The sequence below is a fragment of the Dendropsophus ebraccatus genome, chromosome 13 (genome assembly GCF_027789765.1).
Source record: "Dendropsophus ebraccatus isolate aDenEbr1 chromosome 13, aDenEbr1.pat, whole genome shotgun sequence".
NCBI lineage: Eukaryota > Metazoa > Chordata > Amphibia > Anura > Hylidae > Dendropsophus > Dendropsophus ebraccatus.
Genome location: NC_091466.1, coordinates 54150280 through 54164533, shown reverse-complemented (window position 1 = coordinate 54164533; position 14254 = coordinate 54150280). Strand labels below are relative to the sequence as shown.

General features: G+C 42.3%; 1 protein-coding gene across 3 annotated transcripts; it reads right to left on the bottom strand.

Moving 5' to 3' along the window:
* Positions 1-4452: 4452 nt before the first annotated feature.
* Positions 4453-14254, bottom strand: SLC10A1 (solute carrier family 10 member 1). 3 transcript variants are annotated; one of them, XM_069950509.1, is made up of 6 exons: positions 14167-14254; positions 10344-10713; positions 8941-9151; positions 7649-7827; positions 6134-6327; positions 4453-4617 (listed from the first exon to the last, which is right to left on the bottom strand). In XM_069950509.1, the coding sequence occupies exons 2-6, from the start codon at positions 10706-10708 to the stop codon at positions 4532-4534; spliced, it is 1035 nt and encodes a 344-aa protein (XP_069806610.1). In that variant the 5' UTR covers positions 10709-10713; positions 14167-14254; the 3' UTR covers positions 4453-4531. The 3 variants fall into 3 exon arrangements, with proteins under 3 accessions (XP_069806610.1, XP_069806611.1, XP_069806612.1); XM_069950510.1 differs by lacking the exon at positions 14167-14254 and adding an exon at positions 11804-11834; XM_069950511.1 differs by lacking the exon at positions 14167-14254 and adding an exon at positions 10798-10842.

Here is a 14254-nt window from a genome sequence, read left to right as displayed (position 1 = left end):
TAAGAATCAGGACATTATCCTTCCATCATTCTGTCCAAATCCAAAAAATTCATTAGAAGAAAAATTCCATACTTTAGACGTTAGAAGAGCAGTCCTACAGTATATGGAAACTACGGCTCCCTGGCGAACTGATCAAAATCTATTTATCCAGTTCCAGGGAAAAAACAAAGGGAAAAAAGTCTCAAAAAGTACCATCGCCCGATGGATAAAAAACTCAATAACAGAAGCCTATAAAGCTCAAGACCTACCTTCTCCCATTAATATAAGAGCTCATTCTACTAGAGCGATGTCTACATCATGGGCCGAAAGGGCTTCGGCCTCTCTGGAACAGATCTGCAGGGCCGCGACGTGGTCGTCCCCCCACACATTCACAAGACACTATAGACTACTTCTGCAGTCAAAAGAAGATCTGTCCTTCGGCAGGAAGGTGCTGCAGGCTGTGGTCCCCCCCTAAGAGTAATGGTTGGTATTGCTCCTATGGTGCCGTCGTGAAGGTGAGGAGAGAAAATAGGATTAGTCTTACCGGTAAGACTGTTTCTTCGAACCTTCACGACGGCACCAGTATCCCTCCCTAGTATTGTATGTTTAATATGATACTCACGTGGTGCTATTGGTTGTTATAAAGGCACTGGTGCTGGGAGGAAAGGGAGGGGCTTTTAACCTCTCGTGCTTTTTCCTGTCCCTAGGGTACAACCCATCCTCCTATGGTGCCGTCGTGAAGGTTCGAAGAAACAGTCTTACCGGTAAGACTAATCCTATTTTCCCAGCATCCCTGGAGGAGCAGCAGGGAGTGGAGCGCAGATCAAACTAGGTGCTTTGCTTCACTCATCTCTAATTGTGCCTCTGATTCAAGGAAAGGCCAGCGGGAGAAGATTGGACCATAGAACATTTTCACTTTACATTAAAAACAGGAAGCTGCCAACCTCTTGGGGTTGATCCTACACGAGGCAGCCTCAGCTTGAAGTTTCGTCTCACACATTGACTCAATAAATCTCTCAAACTCAATCCTCCGTTTGCCCAAAGAATTGACATGTCTGTGGACAGCGGATAGAGTTCAAGAAATTTGTCACAGAGTCTCTGCTTTAAATTTCCATGAGCATTCCTTGGTGAGAACATAGCCTCACTTGGGTATAGAATGACATTTACCATTTCTCTGCAGTCCACTGGCAGCAGCTCTCCTCAATTGGAGATACTAATGGTGCATTTACACAGACAGATTTATCGGACAGATTTTGGAAGCCAAAGCCAGGAATGGATTTGAAAAAAGGTGAAAGCTCAGTCTTTCCTTTATGACCTGTTCCCTGTTTATGACCTGTTCCCTGTTTATGGTCTGTTCCTGTCTTTTGCTTAAAAAATCTGTCAGATAAATCTGCCTGTGTAAACACACCATTAGTGTCAGGTCCATGATCGCCACCAGATTAAGATGGCCAATAGCAAAGCTTTAATGGGGACATGGCAACACCAAAGTAGAGTAATTTGGCTCCCAGTACTGGGAGGACAATCTCTTTGCAGTGTAAGTTCTGAGCCGTCCCCGCTCCTCTCACCTAGCATTTGCTGCGTCCACCCCACCCCGTTTAAGCTCTCAGCTCACAACACTCCTGCTTGCTCTTCTCGTCACCGGTGTGTGCACTGGCTCTCTGAGATTTATAGGGGCAGTACGCCCTTAACTGGCCATGTGCACCAATCACCACCCTAAAAATCCGAGCCTGCCCTGACCCTAGTGCTGGAGCCTCACACGTACCGACTCCATGGTGTCCCGCTCCACCAATCCGTCTGCTGTCCCACAGCTTCTGATGCAGGATGTCAGGGAGCAGGAATCCACAGGAGCGCAGACGGGTTAAGTATTCACCAGGCCGCAACAGGGCCGCTGACACTGTTTAACGAAAGAGAGACAAAGGACTGTTCATACATCTATCTGTGCTTCCAGAACATAAAGACATCTACATTCTTCAGGGCAAGGTGGCAGAGAGGTTTTGCCAAGCTTCTGAACTGAAGAAGGCTGTAACCAGGGGTGGATTATAATGTGGGTGTTTGGGCAGCCGCCCGTGGTCTAAGGCTCCTGGGGGCCCATGGCCTTCCAAACCGCTCACATCATCATGTAAAGTGGCACTGCAATGCAGCACACCACTTTAGGATCCTCTGGCAAACTCCTGCGCTATGTGTTTTACTGTGTTTGCCTCTTTAGGGTGAGGAATTCTCACCGTCGAATTCCGTCGTCTGTACACGCAAACGTCCGCGCGCCTTTCCGCCGGCTCCATAGACACCATTCTATGGGCCGGTGTATTCCGCATTCCGCTGAAAGAATTGACAATTCTGCGTCTGGCACTTCCAGTGCAGGCAACGTCTGTAAGAGGAAGGTGAATTTATTTTATTTTAATCTATTCATCATGGGAGCCATCTACTATATGGGAACTAGAGATGAGCGAACCGGGTTCGGGTTCGAGTCGATCCGAACCCGAACGTTCGGTATTTGATTAGCTGGGGCTGCTGAACTTGGATAAAGCTCTAAGGTTGTCTGGAAAACATGGATACAGCCAATGACTATATCCATGTTTTCCACATAGCCTTAGGGGTTTATCCAAGTTCAGCAGTCCCAGCTAATCAAATGCCGAAAGTTCGGATCGACTCGAGCATGCTCCAGGTTCCCTCATCTCTAAATACAACCCTAAGCAATTTCAGGTCTATGGAACACCTTTTTGGCACTTTGTACCAGAAAATAAAAGTATTTTTTTATGGAAGCATAATGTGAAAGGTCCATGTGTCTCCTTGACCTAACAGCATCAGAAGTTTGCAATAGGAATTGCAGCTGAAAAAATAACCTAATATCATGACATAGGTCTTCCAGCATATGTAGGACTACAAGTCCCAGCATGCACTGAGCTCTGAATGACATAGTACACATGGTAATGCTTACAAGCAGGGAGTGAGACTGTTCCCTTACATCTCATTGGCATCACAATGATGGGGTATTATCACCCCTGGGACAAAGGAATATTTATTGAAAGTACTGTACTTAATTAACGATTTAACCCCTCCTACTGAAAGTATATAATGCCCCCTCCCCCAATGACCACAGTCTTTTTTACTTAATCTCTTACGGACCTTGTCCCTCCTATAGGCTTATTTCAATCCTTTTGGCCAGGGCGACCTTTCCTAGGTCGATCCTCAGTGCTGTGGCTTAGGGGAGCCCTCCCATTGGGGGCACTGCTTGCTAATTCCCCACCATTATGATGCCAATGGGACATAATGAAACAGAGTTTGGAGCTGTTTAGGGCCCTATTACATGGAGCGATAATTGGTTGAATAGGGCAGATTATTGCTCCCTCTAATGATGCATTTACACAGACAGATTTATCTGACAGATTTTTAAAGCCAAAGCCAGGAATGGATTTGAAAAGAGGAGAAATCTCAATCTTTCCTTTATGACCTGTTCCCTGTTTATAGTCTGTTCCTGGCTTTCGCTCTAAAGATCTGTCAGATAAATCTGTCTGTGTAAACGCACCATAATAGAGACAACGATCAGCTGATGATATAATTATCGGTTGATCAGTAATTTAGGTTTGGACCTAAAAATCATCGGGCGCCGACTGGGCATCACAGCTGACAATTGCCTAAACACCTAACACCTTACCTTTCCCCGCTCCCGGTCCTCTCTCCTGTGCTCTGCAGCTTCCAGGCCACAGCGAAGCACAGGAGAGAAGACTGGGAGTGGAGAGAAAAAAAGTGTCCGGTGTTTGGGCAAGGGCTGCATGGACATCACTAAGGGTCCATTTACACAGAAAGATTATCTGCCAAAGATTTGAAGCCAAAGACAGAAACAGACTATAAACAGAGATCAGGTCACAAAGGAAAGTCTGAGATTTCTCCACTTTTCAAATCCATTCCTGGCTTTGGCTTCAAATCTTTGGCAGATAATCTGTCAGATAATGTTTCTGTGTAAATGGACCCTAACAATGTCCATGTAGCCCTTACTGCCAGATTATCCGGCCGTCTGATAGGTCCAGGAAACAAGCGCCGATCTAGCACATCAACGTTTGTTTACTAAAATTTTCGTCCGGTAGTCGGCCACAGACTGCACATGCCAGAAGCATGGAGCTTCCAGGCACTACATTCTGGTTGTAAATGTCTCATTTATATTTCTATATTAACTAATTAAGTCTATGGTCTATACACTTTTTGGAGTAGACATTCCTAATGGTCCCTTAAATGTTGAGGGAAGGCTAAGAGATTTCAGCTCTGAAGGCTTACGACCTTACAGCTCTGGACTAGAATATAGAAAATCCCCCCCCCCAAAAAAAAAAACACAAAACAAAGATCAGGAGCTCCTGAGCTAACAAGCTGTAGGCTGCTGCTGGCTGATCACACAACATACTGTAGGTCTGGAGCTGATGGCATATTCCATCAATGAATATATTTGGGAATCATAAACAGGTATATAACAGGCCATAGTACAAGAACTTGCCCGGCATACATAATGCATGAACCATTTAAATAACATTTCACCATATTCATCTGTGGTCTTCTTGCTTCCCTATTTCCCTAAAAGACTGTCATCGTTTGAACTGAGATTTCGTTCCTTGTTATCATCACCGATCAGCTGATCGGACTTGGCGAGAACTGCGGGTAATCAAAATCAGATCATCAGGTATTAGTGTTTAGCAGTATAAAATAAATGTATTATAAAACATGTAGTAATACGGATATCAGCATGCCAAGTTTTACACTAATATGTATTACTTTGTTTCTTTTACTCCCTCCTTTATTTTTATGTTCAAAGAGACTGTCAATCATATTATTACGGACATCCTGCTCTGCAGCTTTTCCAGAGATATCCTCTAGAATAACAAGACTCTCCTAGTCCTCTCGATTATGTGCATGTGCTCAGTATTCCTTGATATTCATGAGCACCAGCTCCCTCTGCTTACCGGCCACTGATTGGCAGTTGTCGGTCTATACTATGTATATTGTGTATATGCAAAAAAATAAATAGAGCCCGTGGAGCCTTATGAGGCTCCACAGGCTTTTATTTTTTTTGCATATTCATGTTTCCCAGGGAGCAATGCACATAAGATTTTACTGCATTGAGCGCTTTAACCGGCAGCTGGAAGTGTTATTTTTGGCTGGTCTTCCTGAGATCAGCGATCTGTTTCTCATATTGTTTATACACAGACAGCTGTCAGTTAGTAACTGGAGAGTGAAGGGAGGGGGCGGCATGAAATTTCTTGCATATTAGAAGAACGGCTGAATAGAACAATGTAAGTAATACACGGTTATGTTCAGCATTTCTACACTATATCCGGCTGTTTCCACAGCATCCAAAGGAAATGGTTGAAGCCGTGACTCATCAGTCTTGAGAAGGCAGGGGGAACCCCAGCGGTCGGACCTAGTTATCTTCTATCCTGTGGCTAGGAGATAACTTTGTCAGATGGGAATACCCCTTTAAGGCAGGACAGTACCATCACAGTCCAATGGGCTCTCATACCAAATGGCACAGAAAAGTGTTGTGTAGTCTGTGCAATATTAATTGGGGGATTTGACCTTAATCTTGTGTATTCTTTTAGTGGCTACTATGCAGACACGACTATGTTTTATTTGTGTCATTTACTATTAAAGGGGTTGGCCACTGTACAGTGTACAGTATTAATAACTGTACTCACTGTATATACTGACAGCAGCTCCCTGTATACCTCATAGAGATAAAATCAGACTCCCCTCCCCTGCTCTGTGATGAGTCTGTCCATAAGATGGCCGACATGGAGAAGCATGTGACCATGCCCCGCCCTCCAGTGTCCACTATTGAGTCTGTATATGCCCTTTGGAGGACACTGGGGGGTGGAGCATGGTCACATGCTCCTTGATGTCAGCCATCTTATGGACAGAGCAGGGCAGCCCAGCCTGGAGGAGCGGAGTCCGATATTAGCTCTATGAGGTACACAGGGAGCTGCTGTCAGTAAGTGCAGTGAGTACACTTACTAATACTGTATACTGAACATGTAATAAATAATATACAGATGACAGGGTCCACCTTAAACACAGATATTTCCCCTGTCTACATACATTACTGATACATAGCTTGACCGGAAACATGTAGAATATAAATCTGAAAAAGGAAAGTATCTGAAAACCCATTTACCTTTATCCTTTATCTTGTCTTTTAGGCGGAATACTAGGGAGAAGGCCAGCCCTTGTAGCGCTTGAGATAGAACATATAGCAGAGGAAACATGAAGTAAACCCCAATAACTTCAGCATCAAAAGTAACTTTTAAAATTGCATTGCAAAGTTGGACATTTTGGCATCCGGTTTCCATGGAGATGGTGCGTCTAGCTCTGTAGGTGTAAAGGAAGCAGAATGTAAAGAGAATAATAAGACACCATTTTTTTTATTTTTTGGAGGACTGAGAAGGCCTGTGAGTCCTGCTTCCCCCGCCCACACATGGTGATTGACAGCTTTTCTTGTAGGAGTTTGTATACAAGGAGAGCTGTCAGTCACTGTGTGGTGAGCAGGGGAGCAGGACTCACACGCTTTATCAGTCCAGGAAGTAGTTTTCTTATGTGTCAGCAGGAATTTACTTTCCAAACTGCTGACACTGTTAGATAGCTGTTAACTATATAAAAGGCTCCAGGCCTTCATGCTTCCCCTCCCTTTAATATCCCTGCTTGGGACTCAACCTTCTATATATATGCAGACAGAAAGCCTAACTACCAAGTGGGGTCACAGAGGTGGCCTAACTACTATGTGGGGTACAGAAGAACCCTAATACTAGATGTGCTGGAGCGAGTAACTCAGTGTGTTCTATCAGATTATGCAGAGAAGAGTTGTGCCCTGCGCCTGAAGTAAAAGAAAAGTAAATAAGAAGACGCCCCCTTTGGGTCGCTGGATATAAGTGCACTCTCACTAGAACTGGTATCTACTACTATTTGATCACTGTATAAGGGCATATTGGTCTTACTATAGTATAGGATTTTAGTCAGTAACAGTATGATGGTAATAGCAGTGGTCATCGTAATCGGAATATTCTTGTGTACTGGTATTATTGGTAATACTGGTCTTGTTATACTATATTTGCAGCAACTAACCAGATGTATTACAGTGGTCCCTCAACGTACAATATTAATTAGTTCCATGACGACCATTGTATGTTAAAACCAAAATTCTATAAAAAAAATACTGGGATTTTACCCACTAATACTGGGGTTTTACCTGTAAAATGGACAGTTTCATTGGTTGATCATCTAGTTATTTACATGTGCCGCATATCCTGACTGTCTGTAGCATTGTATGTTGAGTCTGGTCTCAAGTTACGATGGTCCAGAAAGGACCATTGTATGTTGAAAATATTGTATCTTGAGGCCATTGTAAGTTGAGGGATCACTGTATTAGATGCATTACAGGCTTGTAGATATGCCCAACATGCTGGCTATTCTTGCAGGATTTGTTCGCTGCGTCTATCCTCTGCAATGCTAAGATTGAAAGCTGCCCACGATTACATTCAGTGTCAGTATTGTCCTGAAATTTTTCTTCTGGTGCGCATGTTGCACTGAAAAAGGCCTATTAAGGCTCTGTCAGGCTGAAACCCGGTGCCAGCCCTGGTGGTCGAAGTACCCAAGCCTCTGCACAGTCTGCCAATACACTTTATATAATACTTACTGTTCATGAAGCTGAAAGAGAGTAGCCATTGCATATCCAAGCACATAGCCAATGAACGGCAGGAGCAGTGACACGCTGATCATCTGAGGTGAAAAGATTTTAAAAATATTGCCCTTCAGATAGAGACAGCTTAACACTATGACCACCACTGCCAGCACAATGCCAAGGATACTGCCAACCTATAGAGAGACAATTGTGACATGATGTAAGGTAGGTACCAATCAAATATCAGTGAAACATAGATGTATAAATATATACATCTGAAATAATATTATACACATGGGGGACATTTATGAAGTCCGACATTTTTCACGCCAGGCTTACAAATGACCCTGCAACTCCGGAGCTCAGGGGATTTACGTAGAGGCGCATTGTCTCTACATAAATCCCAAGCGCACAGAGCCCAGCTCAGGGCTGGCGTAGGTTTCAGTATCATTTTTCCGCCGGAAAAATGATAAATGCAGCGAACGCAGAGGCCGCGCCTCCTCTGCGTGCTGCCGCACCCCCCCCCCCATAACGCCCCCTCTCCGCCCCACTGATGAAGGTGGCGCAGATGGGGCAGAAAAAAAATATTCGCAAAAATACCCTTTGCGAATATTTTTACGCCGATCAGCCCCATCTGCGCCTAAAAAAAGCATTTTCGTCTTTTCATACTTATCTCCCATGGTCTATTTTATCTCCTTTTGCTTATATAGAACCAACATATTCCATAGTCCTGTATAGAGATCATTATCATTCACATCTGCCCCTGATCTCGTGGATACACTCCAAGATCAATTTCATAGGATGCCAAGTAACCCATCAATATATACTACTCTCAAAAAGTTAGGGATATCTGGCTTGTGGGTTAAACCTACGGAAAATATATAACGTTCATGCTACAGTGATATTATATCATGAATGTAGGACATGTACGTGAGTTATTGAAACAAAAGCCAACACCAGTGGTGGGTATACCCCAACGAAACATGTCAATGTCTCAGTAACTTGTCATGTGATCTTTAGCATTAATTACACCTTGACTTCGACATCCCACTCTTCTTGCAGGAAGGCCCTTAGGTCAATGAGGTACTGGGGTACAGAGTTATGAGCCTCTACACAATGACTCCCTTAATAATGTGACCTCGATGAGCCTCGATTAATGGTGTTAGTCAGATAGTATGAGAGTAGGAGATTAGTCAGCAGCAGAGAGCAGAGAACAATTGTTCCCTCCAGGACTGCTAGGAATGTAAGAGGGGCCTCGCGATTTCCCTGCCAACATCAGTGAGCGCGAGAGCCTTTCTATTCTTTACCTTAATAAATCTCCGGGAGTATTGTGGTCTCTTACTGTTCATGAACACACCAAGGAGACATGGAATGACTGTGATAATCAAGGATAGAATTATTTTAACGAAAGGCACGTTCTTGTATAGTGGACCGAGATTGAGTCCTAGACAGTAGATGTAGAGAAGCAATGGCATCATTCCCAGGGCAAGTACAGTTGAGCAAGTGGTCATTAAAATGCTATAAACAAAGAAAGATTTAGTTAATAGTTGAACAGTTACTAATGTGTATAGGCTACACCCGCAGCTAAAGCAGCTTTTTCCTAAATGCTAAAAATCAAAAACACCCAAACAAATTACATCAAAGTATAACATAAAAATAGGGGGAATACACTGCGGACGCAACATGAACCCCCCAGGGGTACACATACTATAATGTAACACCATCTTTACCCAGATCGTACCATAACCACATGACTGTTGTGCCTTATGTTTCTAGATTGATTCGTATTTGTCCTATATTCTGCAGCACTGTGTGGAGAATGTCATCCCATGCCACAGTTCCTTTCTCCAAGACCATATGCACATGACTGTGCTCCGTCTGCGAAACATGGACCATGTACTGGCTGTATTTTATAGACTGAACATCTCCTATAGACTTAGCCCTTATTCACACATTCAGTGATTTTTTAGGTCCAAAAAAAGTTCTGCTATTTTTACTCCTTGATCCGGGAATTATGGTCCGTAATTGCATCCGTATTTGCAAAAATGTTGGACTGGTAAAAAAATAAAAAATAACTAGTTTACTTAGATTTGATCTGTGTTTTTCACAGACATCAGGGATGGGACATCCATGTTGTCTGTCAAAACCACAGATCCTATAGACCAGCGATGGGGAACCTTTGGCCCTCCATTTGTTGCAAAACCGCAAAGCTTTAGCTTCGGCTGTCCAGGCACGATGGGAATTGCAGTTTTGCAACAGCTGGAGGGCCGAAGGTTCCCAATCATTGCTATAGACTTCTGTGGGGGAATCTGTGCCATGATCACGCTCTGAGCTCTGACGTCCGCTCGCTTCATTGTGTGAACTGACATGGGTTTCTTTCTGACATGTCAGTTCTTTGCGGCGCCGCATGGGATCCCGGCTGGAGCGTATACGATGTGTATATGCTACGGCCAGGATCCCATAAGGAATAAGGCAGTGTCTCACAGCGCACAAAGTAAGGCCGTTGTTGCCGATGGCAACAATGGCCATACTTATACGCTGTGTGAACATAGCCTTATAGTGAGTTGCAGTGCGGTGAGGCACTACACTACTGAACTGACAGCTCAAAAGCTCAAAAAGTAATCGACAAAAGAGATCAAAGAAGGATGCCAGGAATCATTCTGATGCACAGTCAAGGAAACTGCAGTTGGATCCAATGTGGCTCTCTTACCTAAGGTTCAGGTCACCTTTTATAGCCAAAGTAAAGATATTGGATAAATTTCCTCCAGGACAGCAACCACATATCAGAATAGCCAAGGATTCAATAGCACTTAGACTGAAGACATGGCCCAAGGAGAAGGCAGACAATGGCATGATTCCATATTGTGCCAACACAGCTATCCCAAGCTCTTTGGGTTTCAGGAAATATTTTTTAAGTTCTGAGAAATTCAGAGTACAACCAAGTGACATCATAACAATGACAAGTAGTAAGACGGAGCTCGCATCCAAAATATAGCTAATAATTTTTTGACTAGGTGCAGTCATATTCCCACTAGACCCTTTAAAATCCTGGATGTCCTCTACTGTTTCATTCATGTTTCCTAAAAGATATAAAATAAGATAGTTTGGGTATAAAAAGAACAGAAAATTTTATAAGGAAAAAAAAAATTATATATATTTTTTACAATGTATGCACAGATGGCTGTTTTTCCATAGACCTTAGATTTAGGCTATGTTCACACACACACAGTAAAATAATTGTAATGTAATTTTGAGGCACAGTGAAACTGGCTCAGTTGCCCCTAGCAACCAATCAGATTCCACTTTTCATTTTCCAAAGAGTCTGTGAGGAAAGAAACGTGGAATCTGATTGGTTGCTAGGGGCAACTGAGCCAGTTTCACTTTACACCAGTTTGATAAATCTATTCACGTTTTATTTTCAATCAAAATTACAGACATATTTTTGTATCGTTTTACTCTGTATGTGCATAACCTCGAAATACGGCTGTTTTTTTCTGATTTTACTGTGTATTTTCTTTTTTTTATAATTTATTCCAAGTTATACAAAACATTACACAAATATAATTCATCATGAAAATACCAGTTTTACATACTTATTCCTCTCAACCCCCACACCCCAGACTTCCCCGAGAAAGGAAATACAAAAGTAGTAAGCCAAAACAAAAAAACAATTTATATAGCCCACCACAAGGTCACCCACTTGACTATTTTTGTTACTTGGATGATCTTATCAGAGACCGGCCGTTCTGTGACCCGTCCGGGTCACAGAACGGCCGGTCTCTTACGAAGTGTGCACATAGCCTTATGGTGCATTTACACAGAGAGATTTATCTGACAGATTTCGGAAGCCAAAGCCAGGAATGGATTTGAAAGAGGAGAGATCTTAGTCTTTCCTTTATGACATGTTCCCTGTTTATAGTCTGTTCCTGGCTTTGGCTTAAAAAATCTGTCAGATAAATCTCTCTGTGTAAATGCACCATTAGATTGCTAAATTTTCCCATTTTCTCACCAACGGTAAATTTTGTGCTATCCAATTTCCTAGGACTATAATCCATCGCCAATAACAAAAGTTTACCAATGATTTCTCTATTTTCCCTCATCGCATTTAAATTTCCCAATATTATTAGAGATGAATTCTATGGTATTGCACATTTGAATTTGAATGATTACCTCCTTCTAGAAGCTTTGAACAGCTTGGCAGTCCCCCAGCAGATGGATAGGCTCTGCATACTCTCTAGTCCACATTCCATGGTTGCATCTCATGCCTTTGCTATGTGGACTGTCCTCTTGCTGCTCTGTTCTTAAGGCCCTATTCCACCAACAGATCTGACGACAGATTATCTGCCAAAGATTTGAAGCCAAACCCAAGAGTGGATTTGAAAAGAGGAGAAATCCAGTCTTTCCTTTATGACCTGATCTCTGATTATAGTCTGTTCCTGGGTTTGGCTTCAAATCTTTGGCAGATAATCTGTCGTCAGATCTGTTGGTGGAATAGGGCCTTTAGTGGATTGCTCTGGTGCAGTTTTCATAAATTTACCTATTTTTGGCGCTGCAGCCTTAGGTGAGCTTGTGGCCATAGATTTTTTTTTTTATCGGGGACTATAGGGGACTATTCTGCTAAATAAACTAGCCTGTTTTAGAGTCCATTTACACAGAAAGATTATCTGACAGATTATCTGCCAAAGATTTGAAGCCAAAGCCAGGAATGGATTTGAAAAGGGGAGAAATCTCAGGCTTTCCTTTATGACCTGATCTCTGTTTATAGTCTGTTTCTGGCTTTGGCTTTAAATCTTTGGCAGATAATCTGTCAGATAATCTTTCTGTGTAATTGGACCCTTATGCTGCGTTTACACGGAACGATAATTCGCCCGATCGTACGATTAACGATGTCGGAGTAACGATTTTTTTTCATAACGTCCAGCGTTTAGATGGTACGATATATCGTACGGAAAATTCGTTTTGCGATCGCTTAAGCCTATCTCGCACATGGGAAAAATCGGTGAACGACTGTTTACTCAGAACGATATGCGAATTGTTTGCGAACGATGAACGACGATTTTAGAACATGTTGTAAGATCAAAATGAACGATTTCTCGTTCGTCGTTTGATCATTCGCAGCATTTACACGTACAATTATTGTTCGAATTCGATCGTTATCGTGCGAATTCGCACGATAATCGTTCCGTGTAAACGCAGCATTAGTATGGTATAAAGCAGTTAAAGGAGGCTGTTGCCGAAACACGTCCAGCGTGTATGCTGGAACTGGATATGTACTATCTGTAAATAAAACTAAAGAAGCATTATTGGGTAAGTGCTTTTTACACTTTAACTTCAAATGCTGGTGAGTGCCGAGAATTTCTTCATATTTCCTGCTGTGGCACTTGGTCTTGGACATATTATTTTCAAGTCATTATTTTGCTCTTAAAAAAACTTTGTTTTTTTTTAATGCAGTTCTTGTGGCTTTTTACCCAATACAACCTGTATTACATATTACATGCATTTTTGGATCTTTTTATTTTTATTTTCATTTTTTATCATGTGATTCTAGGATTTCTATTTAGGAAGGAGAAAAAAATGCAAGCACACATTAAGGCTATGTTCCCACACACACTGTAAAATAAAAGCAAAATATGGCTAAATTTTGATGTAGTTTCAATATAAGGCTATGTTCCCATACAGACTTTTTACTCAGTATTTTTCAACCAAAACACAGAAAGGCTATGTTCACACACTGGGAGGGGGTTGTCAGGGGGCGGCCGCCTGAGGTTTGCCTCAGGCGGCAGAAACCCCAGAATCGGCCCTGTCTCCACCTGTTCACACATTTTATTTTCACTCAATTATTTTAGCATAATTTTAGCTTAGATTAGTTAAGCTTTTATTTTACTGTGTGTGAACATAGCCTAAAGCATGGTATTTTTGTAAACCCACGGTGATCCATGAAAGGAAAAATGGCACATACGAGATGACAAAACATCACAGCTATAGCATACAAAAGATATGCAGTAGAATCTGGTTTCCTAATGACTTACATTACAATAAAGAAGAAAAAACATTGCATTGTAGGTTTTATTTTTTTTTCTTTACGACTACTTTTTTTGAACTTCAAAATGAAATCTACAATAGCAAGAAGTCAATGTTAGGGTATAAACACACACACCGTATACGCAGCGTATTTACTGCTGCGATACGCAGCAAATATGCAACAAATACGCAGCAGATTAGATCTAAATAACTGAACACAGCATCAAATCTAAACCATTAAATCTGCTGCGTATTTGTTGCGTATACGGTGTGTGGGTTTGTACCCTTAACCCAGCCTGAGAACAAAAGTAAAAGCCTAAAATCTGGGCCTATGTGTGAAACTCAGATCATTGTGGGCTTCTCATATTACTGCAAGCTGCAAGTTCAGGTGCCACCCATCAAATATTGGAATGGGAAGCAGTAGCTGTTGCTGCTATCACTGTGTGTAACACCATCTCTAACGTACCAGAGTCCACAATTTTGGTCAGATATTTAAAAAACCAAACACGTACCTGTTACTCAGACTAGACTGCTGCAGGTCGTCCAGAGTGAGTGGCCCCGATTTATACCTCTACCTCACAACTGCTGGCTCCACTTCTG